Source organism: Corvus brachyrhynchos, unplaced genomic scaffold (assembly GCF_000691975.1).
Source record: "Corvus brachyrhynchos isolate BGI_N302 unplaced genomic scaffold, ASM69197v1 scaffold70, whole genome shotgun sequence".
Taxonomy (NCBI): domain Eukaryota; kingdom Metazoa; phylum Chordata; class Aves; order Passeriformes; family Corvidae; genus Corvus; species Corvus brachyrhynchos.
Genome location: NW_008236217.1, coordinates 9,359,905 through 9,385,316, shown reverse-complemented (window position 1 = coordinate 9,385,316; position 25,412 = coordinate 9,359,905). Strand labels below are relative to the sequence as shown.

At 36.5% G+C, this 25,412-nt stretch overlaps 1 protein-coding gene across 1 annotated transcript in view; it reads left to right on the top strand.

Annotated features, from left to right (window-relative positions):
• BIRC6 (baculoviral IAP repeat containing 6) overlaps positions 1-25,412 on the top strand; it is a 159,039-nt gene that overhangs the window by 79,767 nt on the left and 53,860 nt on the right. The window contains exons 54-63 of the mRNA XM_008643347.2: positions 946-1,726; positions 2,625-2,768; positions 4,458-4,587; positions 7,981-8,112; positions 10,416-10,583; positions 13,119-13,292; positions 16,749-16,945; positions 19,088-19,388; positions 22,087-22,304; positions 24,598-24,762. Coding sequence (XP_008641569.1) covers positions 946-1,726; positions 2,625-2,768; positions 4,458-4,587; positions 7,981-8,112; positions 10,416-10,583; positions 13,119-13,292; positions 16,749-16,945; positions 19,088-19,388; positions 22,087-22,304; positions 24,598-24,762 — 2,410 coding nt within the window. The remainder of the gene's footprint in view (positions 1-945; positions 1,727-2,624; positions 2,769-4,457; positions 4,588-7,980; positions 8,113-10,415; positions 10,584-13,118; positions 13,293-16,748; positions 16,946-19,087; positions 19,389-22,086; positions 22,305-24,597; positions 24,763-25,412) is intronic.

The window sequence follows — 25,412 nt, the reverse complement described above, 5'->3', positions numbered from 1 at the left end:
ATGTAATATATGGTGATACGTCCAAACTTAATTTAAAAACCTAGTGTTGAATGGCATGAAGTGAATGTTCACCTCTGTATATAAATTTTAAGATAATGTAACATCTGTGGTGTCAAGGTACTGTGAATGCAATTTGGAAAACCAGCTTTTTTTTTAAAATACTTCACATACTCTGAACAAGTCTCTGTGAAGAAATGATCATTTTACTTTAAAAGTACTGAAATTCAAGCTGAGTAACAGGAGCTAAATTAGCTTCTGCACTCATATGCCTTGGATTAGCATTCAGACAGATAGTACTTGGATGTGAGGCCAAAGGTAGGTGGGATTTTAGAATCGCTGAGGAATAATTCTGTTCTTGTGTCCTAAGTTTAGGTCAAGTAAGGACAGCAAGGGTAGTGTTGTTCAACCAACAAAATCATTGCTGCTTTCATTTATTTTGCAGCATCTTCAGGAAGATGCCTAATAAGGGAGATTTTAAAAAATTTTGAAACATGTTAAAATACTTTCAGTTCTTAAAAAGAATTGAGACCTTCATGTGAAGGAGCCTATGTACGCACGTGTGTGACCCTAATAGCTGCAGCTTGGAGAATTGACAGCACAAAGAGGTTGCAGTTGGTTAAAAACGGTGGATAAGATGTATGACAACTGTCAAAAGAGTGAAATCTGGTTTTTGTCTGCAGCATGCCAGAAAAGTTGGTTTATATCTATTTAAAATACAGTGTGGTGAAAGAAATTTAAGCATACAATTGAGAAATGCCTTTTGGGTAATCAGCATCCTGCTGATACTCTGATCCAAAAGAAGCTTTTGAGTTCAGCACGGAGTGTTTTACAGCAGCTTCTACAATAGTAAATCATAAATGTGCAAAAATGTTGTATGAACCAATGATAAAAAAGTGGAAAACGAGTGGCAAACTATGTGTTGATATGATTTCCTGTCTTCTACAGGTCACTGTTTAACTGGTCCATGTCTCTTCCCTGCAACATGGTTTTGAAGAAAGCTGTCGATAGTTTGCTTTGTTCCATGTGCCACATCCACCCAAATTATTTTTCCTTACTCATGGGATGGATGGGTATCACTCCTCCTCCAATGCAGTGTCAACACAGACTGTCTATGACCGATGACAGCAAAAAGCAGGACCTTAGTTCATCTTTGACAGATGACTCTAAAAACGCACAAGCCCCTCTTGCACTAACAGAGTCTCACCTGGCTACTCTGGCTGCCTCATCTCAGTCTCCTGAAGCTATCAAGCAGTTACTGGACTCAGGTTTGCCTTCACTGCTTGTAAGAAGTCTTGCTAGTTTTTGCTTTAACCATACTTCTAGTTCCGACTGCACTGCACAATCAATGGATGTCACCCAGGACAGGCTCAGGAGGCATCATCTTCCACAGCACTTTAATAAAATGCCCATCACGGCAGACCTGGTTGCTCCTGTTCTCAGGTTTCTGACAGAAGTTGGCAACAGCCACATGATGAAGGATTGGTTAGGTGGCTCTGAAGTCAATCCATTGTGGACAGCACTTTTATTCCTGTTGTGCCATTCTGGTGCTACCTCTGGAGGACACAATATGACAGCACAACAGGCCAGTGCAAGATCCAGCTTGCTTTCTTCAACTGTAACCACAGGACTGACCACTCAGCAGCGGACAGCAATTGAAAATGCAACCGTTGCTTTCTTCCTACAGTGCATCTCTTGCCATCCTAATAACCAGAGACTTATGGCACAGGTGAGAGAGAAAAATAATAATGTTTTAATTTATTAATAGCTACAACTAACTTTGAAATTTTTCTGGTTTTTACCTTTCTTTGTAATAACTTGGGTTTTTGTAAGCTGTCTCTGAATGGAAGAATTTTATATTAAAATTGTTAGCTTGTTGGTCTGAGTCTGAAACGTATAAAAATGTTTTGGCATGGCTGTCCAGTCCTGTGTATAGATTTGTATTCCTCTTGGTTTAGAGGAATAAACTTTAGACCAAACTCCAAAAGGCTGTTTAATTGGTTTGGGCTAAATGTTTGTGAAATGAAATTTGAACATCAAGCTTCATACACATATTTACCCTTAGTAACCTAAGGAGATTTCCTGGGAAGTTTGCTTGTGCAACCTGTGTCCGAGGAAATACAGCGTATTGCAGAATATGGCTCTGCATTTGGCATTCTAGAGCAGATTCAGCTATCTTCCTCACATTTATTAACCTTGCAGACCTAGCTGAATACAAGTATAATGAAAAAAAGGCTTTTCAGCATTAAGAATGATGATGCCCTAGGAAGAAGTAGAGTAAAAAATTGAGTCAGTTCTCTGTTAATGGCTGGGAGTAATACTGCATTATGCCGTGGGAATTGTTTGTTTTAGGGATTCAGAAGGTGTTTTTATAACTACTTTATTTTCAGTTTTTTATCTTTCAGAGAAATCCACATCTTTACAATTACTTTGATGCTGTTGTCAGTGTTTTAAATTAAGGGCCTTATTTGCTGCAGGTATTTTCTGCAGTGGTGCTCATTTCTGAGCTGGTTTGTGTGATAACTGGAAGTGGATCTCAGGCACTGCCTCCTATGGCTGTGTAGAGCTATATTTTAGAGACCTAAATATAGAAATATTTTAAATCTGATATCATTTTGCATTCTCAGGTTCTCTGTGAATTGTTCCAGTCCTCTCCTCAGCGTGGCAACCTGCCAACGTCTGGAAATATTTCAGGATTTATTAGGCGGCTTTTTTTGCAGCTGATGCTAGAGGATGAGAAAGTGACTTTGTTTCTTCAGTCGCCTTGTCCAGTAAGAATTTTTGATACTGTACAGCAAACGTGGAATAAATTTAGCCTCTAAATCTTAAGTCTGAGTATATTCAACTTTGAAATGTTAGACAGCAGCTTTTTTCTGCTGTACATATTATGGAATTTTGGAAAGGAAAGTGCTGTTGAATTCTAACAGCATTTTAGAAGAAAATTCAAGGCACTGTGTTAAGATAACACACAATATTTGTAGGAATTGCACTGCTTCTGAAAGATCTGACAACTGAAATTTCTCTTACAGAAAGATTTTTAGTAGCAGCCTTACACACCAGCAGCAAATATAGATACAGTATCTGTCCAGTAGTCCTTAGCAGTTTCATGAAGGATCGGTCATAGTCAAAATTGGCAGAGATCCTTCAGCAGTTAGCCAAAATGCCATGAATAAACTGAGTGACAAATACGTGAATTAATTTATAAAGTATGCTTTATGCTTCCACGTGCTTCACTGGAACAGAACTACAATTGATGTCTGAAGTGCTCTCCATTGAAGGCTGTGACTAAAAAAATAGGGTGAAACCACAGGTTTTTTTAAAAGATCTGATACTGCCATCCAGAAAAAAATATTTACTGCTTTGGTTTCTGCATCTCAGAAGTAAAGTACTCCAGGAGATATATGAGGGAAACTGGATCAGATAATATAAAATGGAAAAGGAGGCACAAATACAGTTTTAGCACAAACATCAAAAAGTTTTGTTTTAACTTGGCTGAGTAGTTGTTAACAGATCCATTGATAATGTGAAGGTAACATCAATTTTCTGTTAATTGTTTTACATACAACAGATTTTTACAGAAAGCTGTTAGTAGATATGTAAAAGCAGAAAAAATGTCTTGAAGTTGTCATAATTCAGTTTCTTCTATTAAAAATGCTGTGAAAGTCTGTTCTTACTGAGATAATTCCTACTATAGCATCCAAAGACAATCCTTAAAAATAATATGGATGTACAGTATATACTTCTAGAATATCCAACAACAAAACTTTTTAAAGATTGGTTCCTCATTTTTATCTTGAAAGTTCTTACCAAAACTGTATTTCAGAAGCTCAGTTCTGATTGTCGGCAAATACTGATTTTTTTATTGCATTCACTACAGTAAATTGGTTGTATAAGTGCACATTAATAAACAGGTCTTCAGGGCTGCCTAAAATACATTACAGTAAAATATTTGAAATGTTTTAACTAATAGTGACTTAGTTACCTGTCATAATAACAAAAAGTAGATATTAAGTCTAGAATAAACTTCCTCCTCAAGTCAGAGTAATACAGAAACATGATCTTTCTCTACTCAAAGTATATTGTTATTTTTCTATATTTAGTTTCAGAGTTAAGTTTTCTTTTCCTGAATAATTGCAAGTCTCAGGCACTCAATTTTTCTCTCATATTACAGCTATCTAAAATAATTGGGTTTTTTAAAGTGAAGATGGTATCATACTGTTTCTGATCCTAAAAATATTGTAGGCTTTCAAAACAAATTATTTTGAGTTAAAAAATTAAACTTGTCCTAATTTAAGACATTTTTACTGTATGCCTCCAAAGGTGAATGATATGTCCGTTTTCTTTATTAGCACACTAAGAATTTAGCTTTATTAGCTGACATGACTTTTTAAGAACTTAGTGGTTTAATTTATTTCTCAGTGTTGAAGTCATGTTAAATGTTGACTGTTTTTCCCTTTCAGCTGTACAAAGGTAGAATTAATGCAACTAGTCATGTAATTCAACATCCAATGTACGGAGCTGGACACAAATTTCGTACTCTTCACTTGCCTGTCTCAACAACTCTAGCAGAGGTTCTTGATCGTGTGTCAGGCAAGTTTGGAATGGTTCATGGTTTTGCTTTGCTTTTTTTTAAATGCAGTTTAAAAAAAAATCGTATACTGTTTGTTTGACCATACAAACGATACTGCAAATACCAGCCTTTAAATACACTGTCTTTCATCCATTCATTAAATTTCTCCAAATTTTGACAGTTAAATATCCTGGAACTCAGTGATATATCTCAAGGTGCAGATGTATGTCCTGTGAAAAGGACCTTGATGAAGGCACCATCTAATTTCTGTGGATATACATTTGTCTGCTATATAAATATTCGCATTTGCTTACTAAATGGAAATGGAAAAAGCATCTTTTACTTTTAGATATTAATTTTAAAATTATGCACAGTGAGAGGATAATGTTAAGGCATTAATTTATTTGGGTTTTTTTTAAATTTCAGTACTTTCAGTTATACTACTTGAATATACACTGAGAGATGAACCTCTCCTTAGGGAATTGTGTTGATCAGGCCTTCACAGACCATAATGTGGATTTTGACACCTGAATGGTAGACATCTTAATCACAAAATGAATTGCACCTTTAATTTTAGTGTTTATTTAATACTTTTGGAAACAGAAATATATGTTAAAGATTAGGGTTAATATTTTTTTTAAATTTAGTTAAATAGTAGAATTCATACCAAAGATGTCATGTCCATGCCAGAGCTCTGTAGGTAAAACCAGGCAAGATGCAAGTTGATTCTCCCCTAGTAATAAATAGAGCAAAAATTATTTGGACATGTTAGATGAAAAATCAGTTTTATACGTCTAGTTAAAAAAAATTAACAAATACAGGACTTCCTCTTTATTCTTAAGATGTGGTTCTTAGTAATATCAAAGAAAAGTCAAAGATCATTAGAGCAATTATGTTTTTGCCGTATGGGAGATGTGCACTAAAGGGTGTGCACTTAGTTGCACATTCATCTGACTAGGAATGTATGTTCTTATAAGTGGGTTTACTTGAATGTGGACTTTCTTGGAACTCAGTGTAGATCAACTTTTAGTTTATGAGGCAGATCTTTGTAGAGTTAAAAGGAACTATTGCTTTTTTATATCTACGGAAGATTTTTACACTGAAATTGCTAACAAATTTGCTAGGGCAGTAAATGATACCTAACAAGCTGACAGGAGTACCAAAATGGTATTTGACAGAATACTTGATAGGACAAGATGTGTTTTAGGATTTTAATAGAAAAATATCTATTCCTAGCGAAATGCTTGTATCTTACTTATCAAGGAATAGTTTACTCTTTCTGATATAATTCTATATTTATTTACTGTCCAGAGAGTCATGTGTGAAATGTGACTAAGGTCTTTCTGACCACAAACTGCACAAAGATCTCATTACTCTAATGGGTGGGATGGTCACTGCATACGAGGTAGGGATCAGTTGTTGAGTAGTGACATAAACTGTACTGAGTAGCTGCCTTAGTGGTGTATTGTGGTCAGCTTGATAGCCAGTGCTAATAAGGACTGGAAAGGAGAAGGTGGTGATGTGGTAAACTGTAATGTCTGTAATTGAAAATGGTCAAATGCTGACTTTGAGGGCACCATAACTTTGGGGTTTGCTACAGCATTGTTACACCTTGGCTTTGTGGCTCATATGGCATTCCATGAAGTCCATGGTTAGGACAGAGTAAAGAAGGCTTGGATAAAAGAGGACCAAGCGGTGTGTTTGGGGTGAGAGAGAGAAGGGATGGACTGGGGGAGAAAAGAAAGAAACTGCTGTCACCACTACAGCAATAGGAAGTCATGAAGATCCTGTGTCAGAATCTGTCCCTTGAGTTAACTTCTTTTTTCTTAACTACTGTTAATGTCTCAAAATAATCATCTCATACTTTCTGCGTAAATAAATCACAAGAAGCATGTTCACTTGGTACTTTTTTTCCCAGCTTTAAAAAAAAAGGGGGAGAAAAGGGTCCTAAAATCAGTGATAAATCTGCTGCTTGTATCCTTTCAACATAGGAAGAAAATACGCAGTACACTGTAGATAGGATTGCTTAGGATGAGTACCAGCTGGTTTGTATTCCATGCACCTTAGTCTTGAGTTACTGCTTTTGGTCAGAAAAACTGAACAACAAATCTGGGTATCACCTGAGTAGTTAAAATACCATTGCTTAACCTTCTTTAATAATTTTATTAATAATCTTTAAATTCCCCAGCAGTAAATGGACATTGAGTCCATGGGACAAAACTAGAACAACTCAGAAGTTTAATAATAATAATAGTAGTAGTAATAATAATAATAGTACTGATGAAATTTTTTAGAAAAGTTTCATAGACAGATGTGTGTGTGTTGTATATGTACACGTGTATATGTACACGTGTTTGTATACATAGAGAGAATGTATGTGTGTGAATATTGAGTCCTAAGTGGCAGTAGTTTCATACTCTTATCTTTTTTTAGTCTCCACTGCTGTCTGACACAGACATAACCAATGTCTTCAGGCACAAATCATATTTCCAAGCAGCCAAACCACATTCCTTTCAGCACCTCACCCACAGGTGACACACAGTTAAAGGTAGCTGCATGGTACTTCTAGGCTTGAGTCTGGTTATAACTTAAAGCTGCTGTGGCTATGTGGAAGCATGTTACTACTCAGCAGCAATTAGAGAATTACTTGGCCATTTTGGTGCCAGTGTTGTACCGTACAGGGTGTGAAATAATCCATTGTCACCAATCATCAGTGATTTAATAAATTAGATTAGGTTTAATAACTTACTTACAGTTGTGATCTACACTAATGATTCAACCAAAATGATTGAACTGCAGTAATCTAATGTTCTCTTAAGCAAACAGCTCAAGTTTTGGTTGTGTAATGTACTTTAGGCATCTTCCAATTTCAAAGGAAGAGAATTTGCTTGAAATTGGATCAGTATGTAACATGAGATACCCAGGCCCAAATACAAGAGCCTATTTTAAAAAGTCTGCAGCTGTCATTAAAAACCAAAAAAGTTTTGGAATTTCTTTTTTTGTTGGATTTTTTTGCTGTTGTTTTGTCAAGATTTTTTGTGGTGTTTTGGTTCATTGGGTTTGGATGGGGATTTTTTGCTTAATCTCAGTTTTGGTTGATTGCAGTGGTTTAGTGGGTTTTTTATTGTGAAAACACTTGACTCATCAAGTAATGGTTTTAAACTGTTACAGATTTAAATTGTCAGAGAACAGAGTTTTGCGAGAGGAAGGGGACAGACTTACTGTAATATCTTAATTCATAGGTATTGACAAGACTATTGCTGCCTGTGTTGGAACTCAGACACTAAAGTAGTTCAGAATAGCCTTGTAAACAGCTTAGAAACTAATAAAATCAACTTAGTATCTTGAAATGCTTTTCTTTCCTCTCTTTTTCTGTTTGTCCTTGTCCTCCCCTGACCCCTGTCCCCATATAGATACACCCAGTATTACAGCTAAGCTAATTAATGAACAGAAGGAAGATAAAGAAAAAAAGAACTATGAAGAGAAAGAAAAAGTTAAAGCAGAAAATGGATTTCAGGACAATTACAGTGTTGTTGTTGCTTCTGGTATGTCTTTCTCTTCTGTCTTTTATAAAATGGATCTTTCTGGTGTTAAAAGTGTGTGTGTGTGGAAGAAAATACCTACCAATAATTAATTTTACTACTAGTGATGGTTAGAAAAATTGTAGTACCCAGTACTACAGTTTTAATGTAACTGACTGTTAGGTAGCAAGGATTGATTCCTGGTGGAACAACTGCCTCTAGCAGATTATAGTGTGACAAATTTGTACCTACATGTATGTGTCAGTGATATCTTCATGGAAGCTGTTGCTAGGGTATTTTACAGCATTTTTTAAAGACACATCTGGAGCTTGGTGGGTATTATTACTTCTACCTTTTTGCAGGAGCTGGTGCATCAGAGTTTAACCACCTCTATACCCAAAATATGCTTTGGAAATAAAATGTATCCACATACTTTGCATAATAACTAGTGCTATTCTGCTAAAAACTGTCAGATGGAGATGTCAGCATAAAACCATGTTATTCCACTTGGAAACAACTAATACTGGAGTTTCTTTAAAAACATTCAGTTTATAAAAAGTAATGTGTCAAACCTTCAGAAGTCTTTCATGTAAACCATTTTCCTGCAGACCTATTGTTAGAGGATATAGATTGAACACAGTAATTTTGCAGTGGTACACAAATGTTACTGTTCAGATGATGGCTGTAGAAATCATTAGTCTTTCAGTTTGAAGTTGATTAATGAACTTCAAACTACTTCCTTTCTATCTATCTTTCTGCCATTGTTGAGGTACCTTAAGCTCGTTCATACTTCATGAAGCATAAAGCAGAGATGCTGATTTCCTTTGACTTTTGGCACCAATATTTCTTAAGCTTTTTATTTCAGGTTTTTTGATGTAGATGTAACTTTAAAGCAATTGTTGAATAGGCCAGCAGCTTCACTGAACTTGGTATACATTTAAAACCCCATAGCTGTGTTAATTACAGCATCTTTATTTGACAAGACATTTACAGTAGGTGCCACTTAAACAAGTTAAACATGTTTTTGTCGTACCTAAAGTATTAACAGGTTCAGTCAAAGGTTTAATAATAAATAAATGAATAAAAAATCTGGAAAGAAACAAAAATATTATGCCAAGCTTGAAGATAGGGCATAGCATAGTCAGCCATGTCATTCCAGTTGCATTGCTCATCCTACTGCCTGATATAGCCCATTCTCTATTATAAAGAAGCAGATTTCAGTTTTTTCTGATGTTATTTCTAGTTTTCTCCAATTTAGCAAGAGAGTTTAAATGTAAGCTTATTTCATTTGCATTTGTTTTTACTACCTGTTTGTCAAATATTTTCGTCTTTTGTCATTATTTTTTTCATATATTCTGAGGGTTTTTTAGTGTCCTCAGAATCTCAAGAAGTTAAAAGTCTTTAACTTTTTACCTATTGGTAAAATTAATAAAGGGAGAAGATGGTATTTGCAGCCTGGTCTTCCTGAGGCAAGCTAGTTTAGTGTACTGAGATTATTGGACAATGTCTTGCATATTAGAGCTGCTCCTAATGATCAGCTGAACCCAGAGTGTATTACAGCATTTGAAGTGTGGATGTTGTTAGTTTTGTGTTGGCTCTTGGACAATGATAATAATTGTCCAAGTTAGTAATTGTCTTTGTATCTTGACCTGCTGGCTTTTTACCTTGGTCTCTCACCTGCACAGAAGGGTACATGATTGCAGTATAATTTTGCTGTACCTCAAGTCAGCTTAAGCTGTCTTAAGATAAGGCAGTCTTGCTGTGTAATGACAGTAAGCTTTCATGCAGCTATTCTACCTCCTAATTTTCATGTAGTGATTACTTCAAGTGTTTTGGGGCTAGGGAACTTGAAAAGCACATTTAAAGACACTTTTCATCCCATGTGGTACTGTCAGTACTGGAGCTAAAGTCGCCTTTGTAGGCCAGACAAGCAGTTGTTATCTGTAGTCTGTGCTGAAATGTCTGTCAATTTGGAAGATTTTGCTTTCAGGTGAAAAGACACCCTAAAAAAGTTTTGCTGTGAGACATTCTCTTTAATGAGAGCATAATTGGAATAGCTTTTGCTTTTTTCACGCATGGTATGGTCTATTTATGGTTTGGTTTATGTTTGGGGCTTTGGAGAATGCACAGCCTTTTAACTAACAATACTGGGATTATATTCAAATTATATTCATTATGTTTTATACATGGATGTTATTCTGGTATTTAATTAGCCAGTGAGGTTAAGTTCTTACTTTTTTTCTATCATTGAAGGTTTTGAGTACATTGTATCTTGGCTGAAGGTATTAAATACTAGAACAACTTGAAATTTTTTACTTCTGTACTAGGTTTGAAATCTCAGTCAAAAAGAGCTGTTTCATCCACCCCGCCACGTCCACCATCAAGGCGAGGAAGAGTGATGGCAGATAAAGTTGGTACTTCTTCCTCAGGAGGAGAATCTTCCAGCAAGACCATTAGTGTTCCAGTCTTTCATCTATACCATAAACTACTACCAGGTAACTTTAATAATACAGTTTAAACATCAAAAATTTTTCAGTGGCTGATATGTGATCAGGAAGCAGTTACAATGGTAATGGGCATTAGCATCTTGGAAGTGTGGAACCTTTCTGGGCTGGTAACAGCTTTCAACTAGAAATAATTTTAGGATCAGCAACTGCAGTGTTGTAGCATCATAGCAGCTTGAAAAAAGTAGCAATTATGTTGATCTCCCTTGAAGTTTAGTACCTCGTTCCTAAAAAAACCTCTCAAAACACTTCCATTTTCACTCACAAATGAAAGCAGGGTGGGTTTGTAAGGTGGCTTAGGTTTTCTTCCATGTGCAAGGCAGAACTGAACTGGTACCAGTGCCCTATTACTTGAGGTTCTGAATGGGCAACCGTCTTGCATTGCTCTCTGAAAGGTTGATTTGCCAGTTCAGGAATATTCTTGAATTCCCTAACATTTGTGTTTTAAAGCAACACCATGTTAAGCAGTTAGTCATGTTCCATGTGTATCAGATACAGTATGGCAAGGTTGCCAAGTTGGTGGCAAGGTAGGCAGGCTCTCTTGCGTAGAAAGAAATTGGTGTGACTTAGATCAGGAATAAAGGACAGAAACATGGGTGAAACACTTCAATATTATGCCAAACAGCTTCTTGTCTGGATCCAGCTAATGGAATTCGGTGGTTAACTTCTGATCAAAGTAATTTTCACCCAAAAAACCCCTAAATTTGAAACTTACTATCAAATTACCAGCTTTGGGCTATCCTCTGGCAATTATTGGCAGGATCACAAACTTGGATTAAAATATCTAAAATTGGTAAGCAAAACCTTGTGGGATGAGTCCTGTGATCGGTGTGCCATGATGGATGGTTACAGGCTTTTCCAGAGGGGTAGGCAGGTCAGGCGAGCATCAGGCACAGCATCGCCAGCCGGGCAAGGGTGGGGATTGTCCTGCTCTGCTCTGCACTGGGGCAGCCTCACTTCGAGTGCTGGGGGCACTTTTGGGTGGCACAATATAGAAAGGACATAAAGCTGTTAAAGAGAATCTAGAAGAGAGCAATGAAGAGGGTGAAAGGCCTTGAGGGGAAGCCGTATAAGGAATGGCTGAGGGCACTTCGTTGGTTCAGCCTGGAGGAGAGGAGACTGAGGGCAGACCTCATTGCAGTTACAACTTCCTCATGAGGGGAAGAGAAGGGGCAGGCACCAATCTCTTCTCTGTGGTGACCAGTGACAGGACTCGAGGGAATGGCCTGAAGCTGTGTCAGGGAGATTTAGGCTGGATATTAGGAAAAGGTTCTTCACTGAGAGGATGGCTGGGCATTGGAACAGGCTCTCCAGGAAAGTGGTCACAGCGCCAGCATGACAGAGTTCAAGAAGTGTTTGGACAATGCTCTCAGGCACATGGTGTGACTCTTGGGGCTATCCTGTGTAGGGCCAAGAATTGGACTTTGATCCTTGTGAGTCCCTTCCAACTCAAGATAATCTGTGATAGTCCTATTCTGGAGATGAGATCAAAACCCAGTGCCCGTTTTCAGTATTTAGCTGTCTTGTGATGGTCGTGTAGACCATTCTGTATTTGTTATCTGGTCGTGTCTTGCACAGCAGACAGTTGTTACAAAAAAATATGCCATGCAAAGAAAATCAGCAATGGGGAAAAAAGGGCAGAAAACTTACTCACTTGTACAACGGCAAGGTATTTTTAATTTTTGTTTTTCTTAAGACACAATCTTCAATTGAAGAAACAGGTTGTTACTGAAGAACTCTTGGGTGTTGTTTTACTTGGTTAAATACAGTCAAGATGAAATGGACATGCTATTTATTATATGATCCAACTCTAAAATGTTTCATGTGTAAATCTACTTGTTGTCAGGCAAAATTTTTCTGCATTGAGAGTAGCTTGTAATTTCAGGGAAGAACATATTTGTAACCAACAAAGTGGCCAAAATCTGAGTTTTGAGTAATCAGTTTGGACTGTATTGCATGTGCATTTCAAGTCGACATCGCTGTGGAGGAAAGTAGTCCTGGGCAGTGCTCTTCTTTTTTTATTTTTTCTGCTGAGTTCTGCTGTCTTGACACAGGAGTAGTGAGCTATGCTTGAGATTAGTAGGACTGAAAAAGAATTGCAGGTTTCTTTGTTTTCCACTTCTTCCAATACCATTCATTTTACCTTTGGGTCACACATACCTCTATGCCCCCACAATCCAAGGGTGATGCATAGGTGGTGTTTAATAGAAGGGGACAGCCAGTACCAACTTAAAATGCACATCAATTTACAGCCTTAGCCATTTACTAAATACGCCAAGTGCTTGTGCTCTCAGCACAGAGCTGCCTTAGGGAATGTTGGCATAGATCTTTTTGATGATTGGTTCCAAACTGATGGGGCCCCTTTTCTCAAGAGGACAAATGGTGAAATTAAGGCCTTAGTTTGGAGCCAGATAATATTTAGTCTATTTGGCATCTGCGGTGCAAGTAATGAACAGGACCTGGATATGTATGTTAAAATAAACCAATCAGAATTTTCCTCTCTGACTTGATGCCATTGTTGTCTAGGTCAGCCATTACCAGCTGAAATGACACTTGCCCAGCTGCTGACTCTGCTGTATGACCGTAAACTCCCTCAAGGATACCGATCAATAGATTTGACAGTTAAACTTGGTTCCAAAGTAATCTCAGATCCAAGCTTATCAAAAACAGACTCATTTAAACGTCTTCACACAGAAAAAGGTGAGTGTTCTTACTTTTTCGCTATATTCCTTTTTAAAATGTTTTTATTTGGGAAAAAAATTGCTTTGATTTTCTTGATGAGAAAGAGGAGTTTTCTGTATTTTCTTGGATGATTTTCCTGAGCTATTCTTTTCTAGACAAGAGCTAAACTTCACAATAAAGTACAAATTCATTGCCTGTCTAAATTGTATCTATAAGATGCTCCAATATGGTTGTTCTGGTTTCACTTTTCTTTCTTGATTGTAATGTTGCATGTGATACAATTATGATTGTATAGTTACAGTATATTTTATTTCTTGACATGTATATCAGTTCTCTCTAGTAAGTGTTTGTGCTGATAACCAGGGCAGATTAAGTAATACAGGAGCTCTTTGAAACCATATGAATTAGAAAAGCCTGGGAAATTTTTTATTGTGGCAGCTTTAGGTACCAAATGCTGCTTTGAAAATGGGGATTTCTCTCAAGCCCATCTAAGCAGGTCTTATAACTCCAGCTATAAAAACATGTATCAGTTTTTAACATTTTATAATATGATATATTTCTTGGTAATACTTTTGCCAATTGCTTACTATCTACTTGCTGGAGAAGGGAGGAGGTCTATCCCAGGAATTCTAAAATGTTTTTGTATCATTTCTTTAGGCAAGACTTATAGAAACGGGACTTTGAAATTAAGATAATTGTGATCTGCTGATCATCAGCCTGCTGACACAGCATGGAACTCCAAAGTTAATAATTCAGTTATTTTAAGACCGGGACTTCTTTTAATGACTGTTCACTTTATAGTCTCTTTCTAGAAAAGATAAGAAACAGAAGCGTTGAAAAAAAAAATTCGTGATGTCTCATTTGAAATAAGCATTTCATGACTCCATGTAGTATCTGGATATACATATCTGTCACACTATTGAGAGACCTATCTCTTTCAAATAATACTTTTGTTTAGTTATGCTCTTTATTTAAATTCTAAATCTACAATAAATATTTTACTATTTGAATAAAACTCAAATTTTTAGAGAAGGTTCAGTAGTAGTAGAGCTGCATGTGAAGACATAAAGGCCCTCTGAACTTTTGTTAAGTTACTGGGCACTTTATTTTTTAAACTTGAGACAAATACTTTTGAAAATTTGAGTTTTTCATTACAGATCCATTGATCTGTGGTGCTATACAGCAAAAATTAGTTACATTCACAGTCACCACTTATACAGCAATAATGAAGGTCAGAGCTACTGCCTTTTTATGACTACTTTGTAGTATCTAGAGAAATCATTCTTACTTATCAGTATTCCTTTACTTGCTACTTAAAGTAGACTGGGGGTTTTTTTACACCATCCATGCTGTATAGATTTTATAGCTTCACAGGTGTCTCTAGTGCTGCATTTACTACTACCTGAGGAAAAGTGCCATTTATTAACTTTTTTTTCTTTGTGCTTCGCTGCCATTGAGATCAGCAGTTTTCCACAGCTGAAGTGCATGACTTCACTGAAAACTTGGAAAATATTTACGGAGGCGAAATGGCTTAAATTGGGTTATAAGAAGGTTAACCTAAGCAAGGACTTGAGAAGCATGTTTAAGTGTAACTCCTTGTGTGAATTTGAAGATGATATTGTATTTGCACTCACAATGAAAGGATCTGCCTATAGCCGTACTCACTGAGAACTTAGGTGTCAAGTGCTTTTCCAGAGAAGCAGCTTTCTGTGCATTGTCAGTATCTCTGTGTTCCTAATTTCTTGTTTTCTTCCTTTGGGAAGGTTTACAGCTTTTTACACTGCAAAACTGAGAGTTGAGGGGTTTTTGTCAAAATCTTTATTTTAAAACCATCATTATGAAGGATGTTTAACATTTCTTGTGGTCTGATCAATTCATGCCATTGCAAGCAATTGAATTGCAAATCACATTCAGCCCAGTGAGGTGGAATCCTCCATATGTCTGCTGGAAGGCAGTTCCTTGCTGATAGCAGCATGTTTGTGACACCCTCAGCCGCTATCTGTGGGGAAAAAGAGCACTTCCACAGAGGAGATTTCTGCCTGTGCCCTTAAGAGCAGTAGACATCAAAGCTGTATGTACTGAAAGTGTTAGGCTTGAATGTTTTCTTACAAGGATTATCCTGCTTTGAAAGTATCTGTCACCTTTTCTTTGTCTGTGAAAGACTTCTTCAGACAGACAGACTTCTCATAGTCTGTGTGTTTGAATTAGCATGAATTGATGTACATATTCCTACATATCCCTGATCTAAGCTTATTCAATCTTACACTTTGATCGTATAGTTCCAAAGCACTGTGATCCTCCCACAGCATATCCATGATGTCCTTGTAAAATGGTGTTTCTTGCATGTTTAAAAGTTGAGAATTAGGATGGGGAAAGACCTGCTGTTTCCTATTCTCTTTCAAATTAGAGAAGAAACAGTTTTAAAAGATGAAATATCTGTTAAAAGATGCAGTGTCTGCTGTTTAAAAATTTTTTCATAAGAAATTTGTTTTGGTAGCTGCACGAGTTATTCTTTAATGTGCTTCTGTGTTTTTACAAGTATATAATAAATAATAGCTCGTGTGCTGTGTATTTGGAGTATAACCATGGATTATTGTGGGTGTCAGACTGCTCACAGCAAAGAGATACTAAGACCACTTTCTCTCTCCTGCCTTTTGACGTGGCTATACTGTGAAGACTTGGAGGACCCCTGCATTATATTGTTTAATAATATAATCTGCAAATCAGATTTTTAGATTAAATATATAAAATATATAAAATGAAGTTTGCCTGTGGCAATTATCAAAGAGGGTTTATTTTTGGCAATAAGGAATTGTGGTAAGGTTCAGTATATTCTGTATATACCTGTGTGCATCAGTGCATAGAATGTTGGTTTTTTTTTTTTTTGTCTGTTGTACAAAATATTAGGGTGCTTAGTCATAAACTGGGAGGATGGAGGCAAGTAGAAAGTTAGAAATCCAGATCATGATCTTTTTTCATGAGGAAGAGTAGAATTAAATTTCACAGCTTTCACAGAGGGACATTTTGACACCTCACAGAGAGGAGATGTGAGAAGCAAAACTAATTTAAGGTTAAGATTATCTTTCCTTTCTTCAGCTATAAACTATTGGAGAGTAACAAACCTACACTTAACTTCTAGATGAAAGGCATTGTTAAAAGGTGTCATTACTCCAAAATTAGCAAAGTCTTGAAGGCATAGATCAAATTCTAATAATACATAGAATTCTAATAATTAACATGTAGCCCTGTACAAATAATGATAAGTTTGACATGGATCTGCTGTCACTGGCAAAAGGTACCACTAACACTTTTATTTTCTTCTGATATTCTTGCATTCATTCATTTCAGATTCTTGGCTCAGTCTTTGCTTCAGAAGAAGCCACTACTTTTGACGCCCACTTTTAAGTGAAGACAAAGAGATAAACACAGTACTAATGATATGTATTCATTTCCTTTACGTTTGTGTTTTTGTAGAGCATGCAGATTTACTGGGACCTTGCCCTGAAGATGAAGCCATCAGTCCTGGGGATGAGTGTATGGATGCAGTTCTAGATGAATCACTTCTTGAAACCTGTCCCATTCAGTCTCCCCTGCAAGTTTTTGCAGGCATGGGTGGATTGGCTCTTATTGCAGAGAGACTCCCTATGCTTTATCCTGACGTAATTCAGCAAGTGAGTGGAAAAAAATAAATGTCGGAAAACACGTTGAGAGTATTTTGTTTGTTTAAGGACAGTATTTTCCTTATATTTCTCTATGGTTCAGTTTAACTTCTCAGTTACGTGGGGAAGCTACTTTAAAATAGGCAAGTGCCTAACTCCACAGCCCTGTCCAGTTATACATGTGCTTCCCTGTCCATGTCATAGACTGCCTGAGTAGCCAGGCCCTTGTGGGACTAAAGCATGAATTGAGGGTTGCTGTTTGCCTTGCTTCTGTTAACGTGAAATACCTTGGAGGGTGCAGTAAAATAAAGTTGCTGATGTACTGTAAAGGCATACTTGCTTATCAGTCAATTGCTCATGTAAGTGTACCCTCATAGATATTTTTATGGTTAAGTGAAGTTCAGTTCTCAAAGCCGATGATGTAATTTTATTATTATAAATAACGGTATCATCTTAATTAGATTTATATTAATAAATAATAGTTACTCTTTATATACTTATATATAGATAATTCCTCTGGATGCACTGATAGGCATTTCGAAAGTGTCAGTAGTGGCATTAGTGTGGAATTACTCCTTTGGCTGCTGTTCTAGGTACACAATGCTAAAAAGGGAAAAAATAACCTGCGAATTATTCATATCGTATTTGACTATATTTTTAAAGTTTTTGGCTGATAGTCCTAACAGGAAAGAATATTTATTCCCTTTGAACCTGAATTAATCATGACTTAAGGGTGCTGAACAGCACCCTGACTGTCAAATTATGGCAACCATAAGAACCCTGTAGTGAGACTGGGTAATTAGCATGCATCCTTTGTAAATAGTTCTACAAAAGCCTTAGGGGTGTAGTACCAACACAGTTCAAAAATTACAAGTTAAGGAAAAGTATTTACATAAACAGTGTATTACGAATTCCAAGAGGGATAATGTGTACTCTGTATTGAAGAAAACTGAAGTGTGGAACTCTGCAACATGTGAAAGGTAACATATGACCATGAGAAATTTCATTCCTTTTTTTCCTTATTTTTCTATGGTGCTGGGAACTTAATGTCTTTTCACAATTTCTTAGCTTGAGATATATGTTTAGATTCAAATACTGAATAAGAATTCTGTGATCCATAAAAAAAATTAAATACAATAATACCACATAGACTGTTCAGAGTTAAGACTGATGACTTCTCCAGATCCTTAATTCTTTAATTTGACTTTTATATTTCTCCAAGTCACTGGTACTTCTGATTCTCCTAATGTGAAGATAATTGGAATAAATGCTGCAAAACATGGCTTTGACTTGAAATTAGGAATTTGGTATTCTGGATAAATTCTGTAAAGGCTTTTTATATTATTTTTTTCCAGTTTAGATCAGTCTGGTAATAAGTACTAAAATTCTAAATATGATGGAATCAGTTTATCTGAATAGCATGAAAGCCTGAAACCTCTGTGATGTTTAATTACGAGAGGCACCTCGGTGTTATAATTTCATTTAAATTGTTTGATCGTGTCTTGGGGCACTGTACAGCTACTACCCTCTTAAGCTCTGATTCCCATCATAATGCTTGACTGCACAGTCCTCTGGTCATAAAACAGACTGTTCTGTTAGAGTATAATAGTAATAAAGCCTGCCAAATCAATCAAAAGCTCAAAAGGATCACAAGTTGCTACAAGACTGCTAAGATACCTGAAGTTATTCCTAGTTTTTAAAGGCATTATGATTAATTTTTCTTCTTTTTGCAATATGTAATTAAAAATTAAATACTTATGTTCACATTGTTTAATGTTAAAAATAAAAGGGTCATTTCTTATTTAACAGTCTGCTATATAAACTAATCTTGTATTTACTTCAGAGTAATTTGTGTCTCTTATGCCTCTGTATTTAAGCAACACACTTTAACTGAAGATTTTAGATAGGCAAAATAAGTTTGCTTGCTTGTGTAGGTACAACTTCCTAGCAGTGTATTGAAAATGCAACAAGTACGCCCTTTTCAGCCATTTAGCGTGGTCCCTGTATGTGCAAATGGTAGAGTATTTCATGTGACTTCTTTATTGTGTCCTACATTAAGATTGCATGTCTTTTAGATCCTAACTATAATAAAATTTTTGTCTAAGGGTTTAACTGAATGACCGCCAAATTTCTTTGTTGTTTCTGTTGGTTAAGGTGAGCACTCCAGTGGTTACGTCAGCCACGCAGGAAAAACAGAAGGACAGCGATCAGTTTGAATGGGTTACCATTGAACAATCAGGGGAATTGGTGTATGAAGCACCAGAAACAATCGCTGCAGAACCTCCACCGATCAAGTCAACAGTCCAGACTATGTCTCCCATACCTGCACATTCTTTGGCTGCCTTTGGTTTATTTCTCCGTCTCCCGGGCTATGCTGAGGTGCTGCTAAAAGAACGGAAACATGCTCAGTGTCTGTTGAGATTGGTGTTGGGAGTTACAGATGATGGTGAAGGAAGTATGTGCTGTAATTATTACCTTTCTTTATAGACAACAGCTAGATCATTTTACTTAAATTTATTTGCACTGTATTGTTTTTAGCAGGAAGTTAGAATTGGTTTGTGCAGAACTGCGTTGCGGGCATCTTTGATAAACTCTTGTCTCTATTAAATTCTGTCTGGCAAAGTTTTATCACAATCGTCAGTATTCAAGGGTTCTCATCTCATGTCAGAGTAATTGTAGAATAAGCACTGACATGTCAAGATGACTACTTTCAGACAGATTGGTCTGAGTAGCTGGATATGCTTGGCTAATTGAGCAAACATCCAATAATTCTGCAACCAAATGCAGAATAATATGGATAAGAGAAAAGCTACAACAGATGGAGAGTAAACCACTGAATAATACTGTTCTAGAAAAGGGGAGTAAGATCTAAAGATTGTGGTGATTAAATTGCCTAAGCAGAAGCTCTACCTTAAATGGTAGGAGTTCAGAGGGACAAATGGGATATTCTTCAGTGAATAAACAGACAAGCCAAGACAAAATTAGTTGTCAGTGTCTTTGCAAATGAACCTGGAATTCTGCATATGGTTCTAATATTTGTGTTTCTTATTATTTTGAAAAACTGGAAGAGTGTGTATGAAATGTGTTTTGGTATGTTTAAGGCATTTCCTTTCATTGGGTATTGTGCACTGATGCACTTCAGCAGCGGCAGGTTTACAGTTGAATTTCGTGATCTCAAAGGTCTTTTTCAACCTACGTGATTCTGTGATTATGACTTTGAAGAGAGTGCTGGTTTTTCTAGGCTGCGATCATCAGAAGCTGGTCTCTATTTAGCACTCTCTAGAGTGGTGTGCAACATGGACCTCGTAAGACCAGCTGGAAAACCAAGAGTCATGTTTGCCCTCCCTTCTGTTTATCTTTTTATTTCTCTGGTATTTAGGTGCAGGACAGTATAAGGTGCAGGACAGACGAGAATAAACTGGGCAATAAAAATTCAATCTAGCTGCTTACACCCACCTAATTTGAGTGCTAAATAACTGAAGAACTATATGCAGTTTCTGGAGTAGTCCCACTCCCTTAGTGCTGCAGGCAATTTTGATATCCTTTTTTTCTTTTTATTATAAAGAGACCTTCAGAATCTGGGTTGCTTTCTTTTTGTGTGTGTGCGTGCAGCCACTACTGCTATTGGAATACAGTTCCAGAACATAATTTTCTTGATGGGTAGGGGCTGCTTTAATTTTCAGCCTGTATTCTTATGCAGTCTGTGGCCAATAGCTCTTCTTTCTCCAATGCATTTGTTGATGGGAATAACATTCCCTCATAGCCTTTGTTTTAGCTGGACTAAACAGTCAGTTTCTCTATTCCCTAAGCCAAATGTCTGAATTCAACTCTACAAAATCTGAGTTCAGTTGTACACAGTAATCCACATTAGTTCTGTGTATAAACTATTAGTATCTTCCTTTTTTGTTTGAAATGCAGCTTTTCACACGTGTAGACTCTCATTACTTTCTTGCATAATATGAAGAGCTGCAATTATAAATCCATGGCTTATAGATTAAACATGGATTCAGTTGTCTGCAAAGATAAATAATGGGCAAATGTTTAGATTTTCTCTTTTTTGATTTGGCTATACCTGCAGTTACGGAATTCTATCAGATGGACTTATTTTCCAGAAGGTTTTGATTTTATTTATGATGATCCCAGTCACAGGACTTTTGATTCTTTCTTGTTATTGTCTTTACAAAGAGTATCAGATAGATATGAATTAAAACATGTGTATGTATGTGTGTGTGTAGATACATATACACACAAATTCAGGCATATGTATTTGTAATGTATTTCAGTTTAGATCTCTGGTTGATGATATAGCTGATAAACTCTTACGGGTGAGGGAGAAAATAAAATATTTAAAATAGGAAGCAAACTTCTGGACAGAGTTGGCTATTTTAAAGTATTTTCACTGTTTGAAGCATGTCCAGTTGTCAGTTGTCTCTATTTATGTATGCACTGGAGAAGGAATGTGAAATGTATTGTTAGATATAGGAAAAAAATGAGACAGTTTCCCATATCTGAGTATCATGCATTGATAGGTCACTCCATTATTTGAATGTGGCTTTTAAAAGAAAATTTTTCCTCATAATGCAAAGGGATTAAAAATTTTAAGTAATTGTAGCACAAAATTAATACATGCAACTCATCTAATTAAAATTATGTTAGTATTTCACCATGTATTCAGCTATAGAAACTTGGTTTGTGTCAGTGACTTAATGCACAGTTTGGGCACATGAATACCAAAAAAGAATCCTACATATGATAAACTACTACTGCTGCTTGTCAGCTGAGCTGCTATAAGCTAATCACATGCATTCTTTACCTTGCTGTATTTGGAATGATTAAAAATATATATGTATTTTAAAAAAAAATTAGTCAAAACCACCTTCCAAACCAGTTTTCTCCCTGGAAATGGCAAATCAGATTTTCAAAATTTGGTTCTTAACCAAATCCATGAATAAAATGAAGAAACATTCTTTATTCTACACTTTCCTCATGATAAAATTTTTGAAGTGAAACATAGTATTAGCTAGCTTTACTGTATGTGAATGCTTAAGTCCTTAGTAGATTTCTGTATGTTCATAAACTATTGCAGAGATTAATAGGCTGTATTGAACTATTGAAAGAAAATGTGGGTTTGATATTTTTCTTCTTCAACCTAGGTCATATCCTGCAGTCTCCTTCAGCAAACGTGCTTCCCACTCTGCCCTTCCATGTGTTGCGCAGTTTGTTCAGCACGACGCCGCTGACTACTGATGATGGAGTACTGCTGAGGAGGATGGCACTGGAGATCGGGGCTATCCATCTCATCCTGGCTTGTCTGTCTGCTCTCAGCCACCACGCACCAAGAGTGCCCAACTCTAGTCCCAACCAGGCAGAGGTAGGCTTATCAGCACCCTATGTACCACCCAGAAGTACTAAGAGTTTTAACTATAAAAAAGAAAATAATCTCATTGCTTTCATTGTAGCCTAATTTTTGCAGACGTTAAAAATAATTATTAAGTACTTGATTTGGTAATTGTCCCTGCATGTTGCAAATAAACATAGTAATGGTGAAAGTAGGCTTTTCATGAAAGTAGAGAAAGAAGGCTTGTCTTGAAGCATTGAGGTGTAGTTTCTTTCACAAGGCATTCTTATTCAGGACAGGCATAATGCTCAATGAATGGTGGTTCTTTAGTACCCATTAGATAGCACAACCTCATGACCTTATTTAACATTCCCATCATCTAAACTCTTGGTTACAAACTCTCTCCTTTCAAATGCTTCACAAATATAAATGAGTTGTGAAAATTAATGAATTAATGAAATGATTTTTGTTACTGTCTTTGTACTGATATTTAAATGAGATCTCAAGACAAAAATTTTCCATAGTGTTCAAGATCCCAAATTAATCTCAAAAATCCAACTTACTTCACGGTATTTCCCATATTATACCACCCTCTATTCAGAATATGTGTACTCTGATTTTGTTTTCAGGATTGTAAGTTACCATTTCTGCATAATGTACTACTTGTCTATAAAAGTGTTTAGAAAAACCATTAATGACTTTCCCTCTTTAGCACTGTTTTGGTAGAGTCTTGCATGAAACAGTTCCTGGTGGCTGAATATGGATTAGTAGCTGCAAAATGTAGGTCTGTCTGTATTTTAGCAGCTCTGATACTGATGAACATTGAGCAAGCCAAGAGATGAAGCTGTGCCTGAGAATAATTCACTTTAATGGCTAATCAAATCCAAGGGGTAGCTGAGAGATTCTACTTCTAATGGGGTATCAGGCTGCTGACACATTAACACCTTAGCATTTTTGCATGTTTGGAGGGAAAGGGCAACCATTAATTCTTATTTCTGCTTCAATAATACCATGACCCCTTAAATAGCTTGCTTTCTCATAATTCATGCCTATCAAGTGATAGATGGTAGCTTGAAACTAGAGATCCATCAGGCCTGCACTGAGGCTTGTATTTCTGGGGCCAGACTCTCCCTTAAGTGCTTTAATTCAGTGCTTATGACAGTCCTCTTGAGTGTTAAAGACACTACATGTTCATGAGTGATGTAATGGGTAATGTCTACATGAAAATAACCACACAGCTGTTTCATCACCAAGACACATTACATTCCCAGTGTAAAAGTTAAAAGATGATTCCAGACTACTGTCAGTATGATACTTCACAGGTGATAACTTCTTTTACCATTGCAGTTTGTTCGTACATAATTTCTTTCCTTTAAAATACAATCTTTAACAATGTCACTGAAGAAGATCTGAACAGAAAATGAAACCTTTTGGAGCCATAAAAAAAATATTGCATGGTGTGGTTTCCAGCTAATTGTCACCAAGTAATGAAAGTAACAAGTTGCTTGTTTAGGGTGCTAAATATGTAAATAGGAAAGCATCAGTTAAAAAATGCTTATAAGAATTTTTTCTACATTCTTTTCACCAATGACCTGCTAAGTTTCAAAAATTAGTGTAAGTGCTTCCACAGTTTCATGAGGGCTAAGCAGAGTAATACTGGAGTTGTTAGTAAAATCACTGAGGCAGACCATTGGTAAAAGCTGTGCAAGCACTGCTGGAAAAATGCTCTCTCAGAAAATTTTAAGGATGCGTCCCTTCCTCCCTCTTAAGGAGGTAGTGTGTATTTTAGTGACACGGAGATCACGTGTCAGAGCTATACACGTAACTTACTCCTCTTGCTGTTTTCGAGCATTTATTCAAAATCAGCAAATACTTGAGCATCTCAATGTTTCAGTTCTGTTCTCTTGATAACATTTCCACTCACATCCCTTTCATCTCATTCTGTTACTAAACTTGACTAGGTGTTAAACAGCAATAATTACAGAGCTGCAATATTTAGAATTATATTGATTAAGTAGCATTTTAATACCTTTCATCATTTAAGCAGTAATAGTATCTTAAAAGAGAACAACAAAGGGCTTACAGTACTGGTCAAATTGAAGAACCACTTTCAACAATTTACTGCTGACCTTTACCAGAGCTCCGTATGTGTGGCAGTCTTTCCTATGGAAAGGTTTGAATTTCACTGGATCCTGGTGATATCTTTATAAAGTTAATAAACTGGGATTACATTCTTTTGCATAACAAAGGCTTTTTAAAGATAACGCTGCTAAGATGAAATCATGAAATAATTGTGATTTTCTTTTTTTTTTTTTTTTAACCTTAGCCACAGGTGTCAAGTACACACAATACTGCATCAACAGAGGAGCAGCAGTTGTACTGGGCTAAGGGTACAGGCTTTGGAACAGGCTCTACAGCTTCAGGATGGGATGTTGAACAAGCTTTGACTAAGCAAAGACTAGAAGAAGAGCATGTGACCTGCCTTCTACAGGTGTGTAATTATGAAATGTTGATTAATGAGAAGCACTTAAAGCATTAGGACTGGATAGGAAAACCGGAGTTTTGTCAGTCACATAGCAGAGTAATTATAATATTTTGGGCAAAAGTTATTTGTGAACAACTAAATTAATGGAAAATTATATAGGTCGTATTTTGAGCGAGGCTATTTTCAGATGTCAGTAGGCTGCTGCATAAAATACCTCAGTGTGAATTCTGAAGATAAAGTGAACCAGGCATTTCCCTTGAGCTGTCACACACCTCTGTCAAAAGCACTGCACTCAGCCAAAAGTAAAGACTGTCCATTAAAGGAGAGGGGTAGGGGAATAGGCATTTTGTTTTGTGTGCCAAACAGTGTTACCTGTTCATTTCTTGCATATTTTTGCTCTGCTTTAAGGAAGTGCCCATAGTTGACACTAGTGTCCATCAATGTGTTATGCCAATATAACAAAATCTCACTCATATATACTAGAAAATCTTGAGTATGTCAGTTACATGACAATAGTAGTTTGCCAATAAACATCTAGATCTTAGTAAAATTCTGATGTCTTCCAAATACCTAAGGAGAAAAAAATCCTGCATAATCAGGCTTTTTAGTCCATTATGAAATCCAACCAATCCCTGTTATCTTGGATCAGTGTAGGG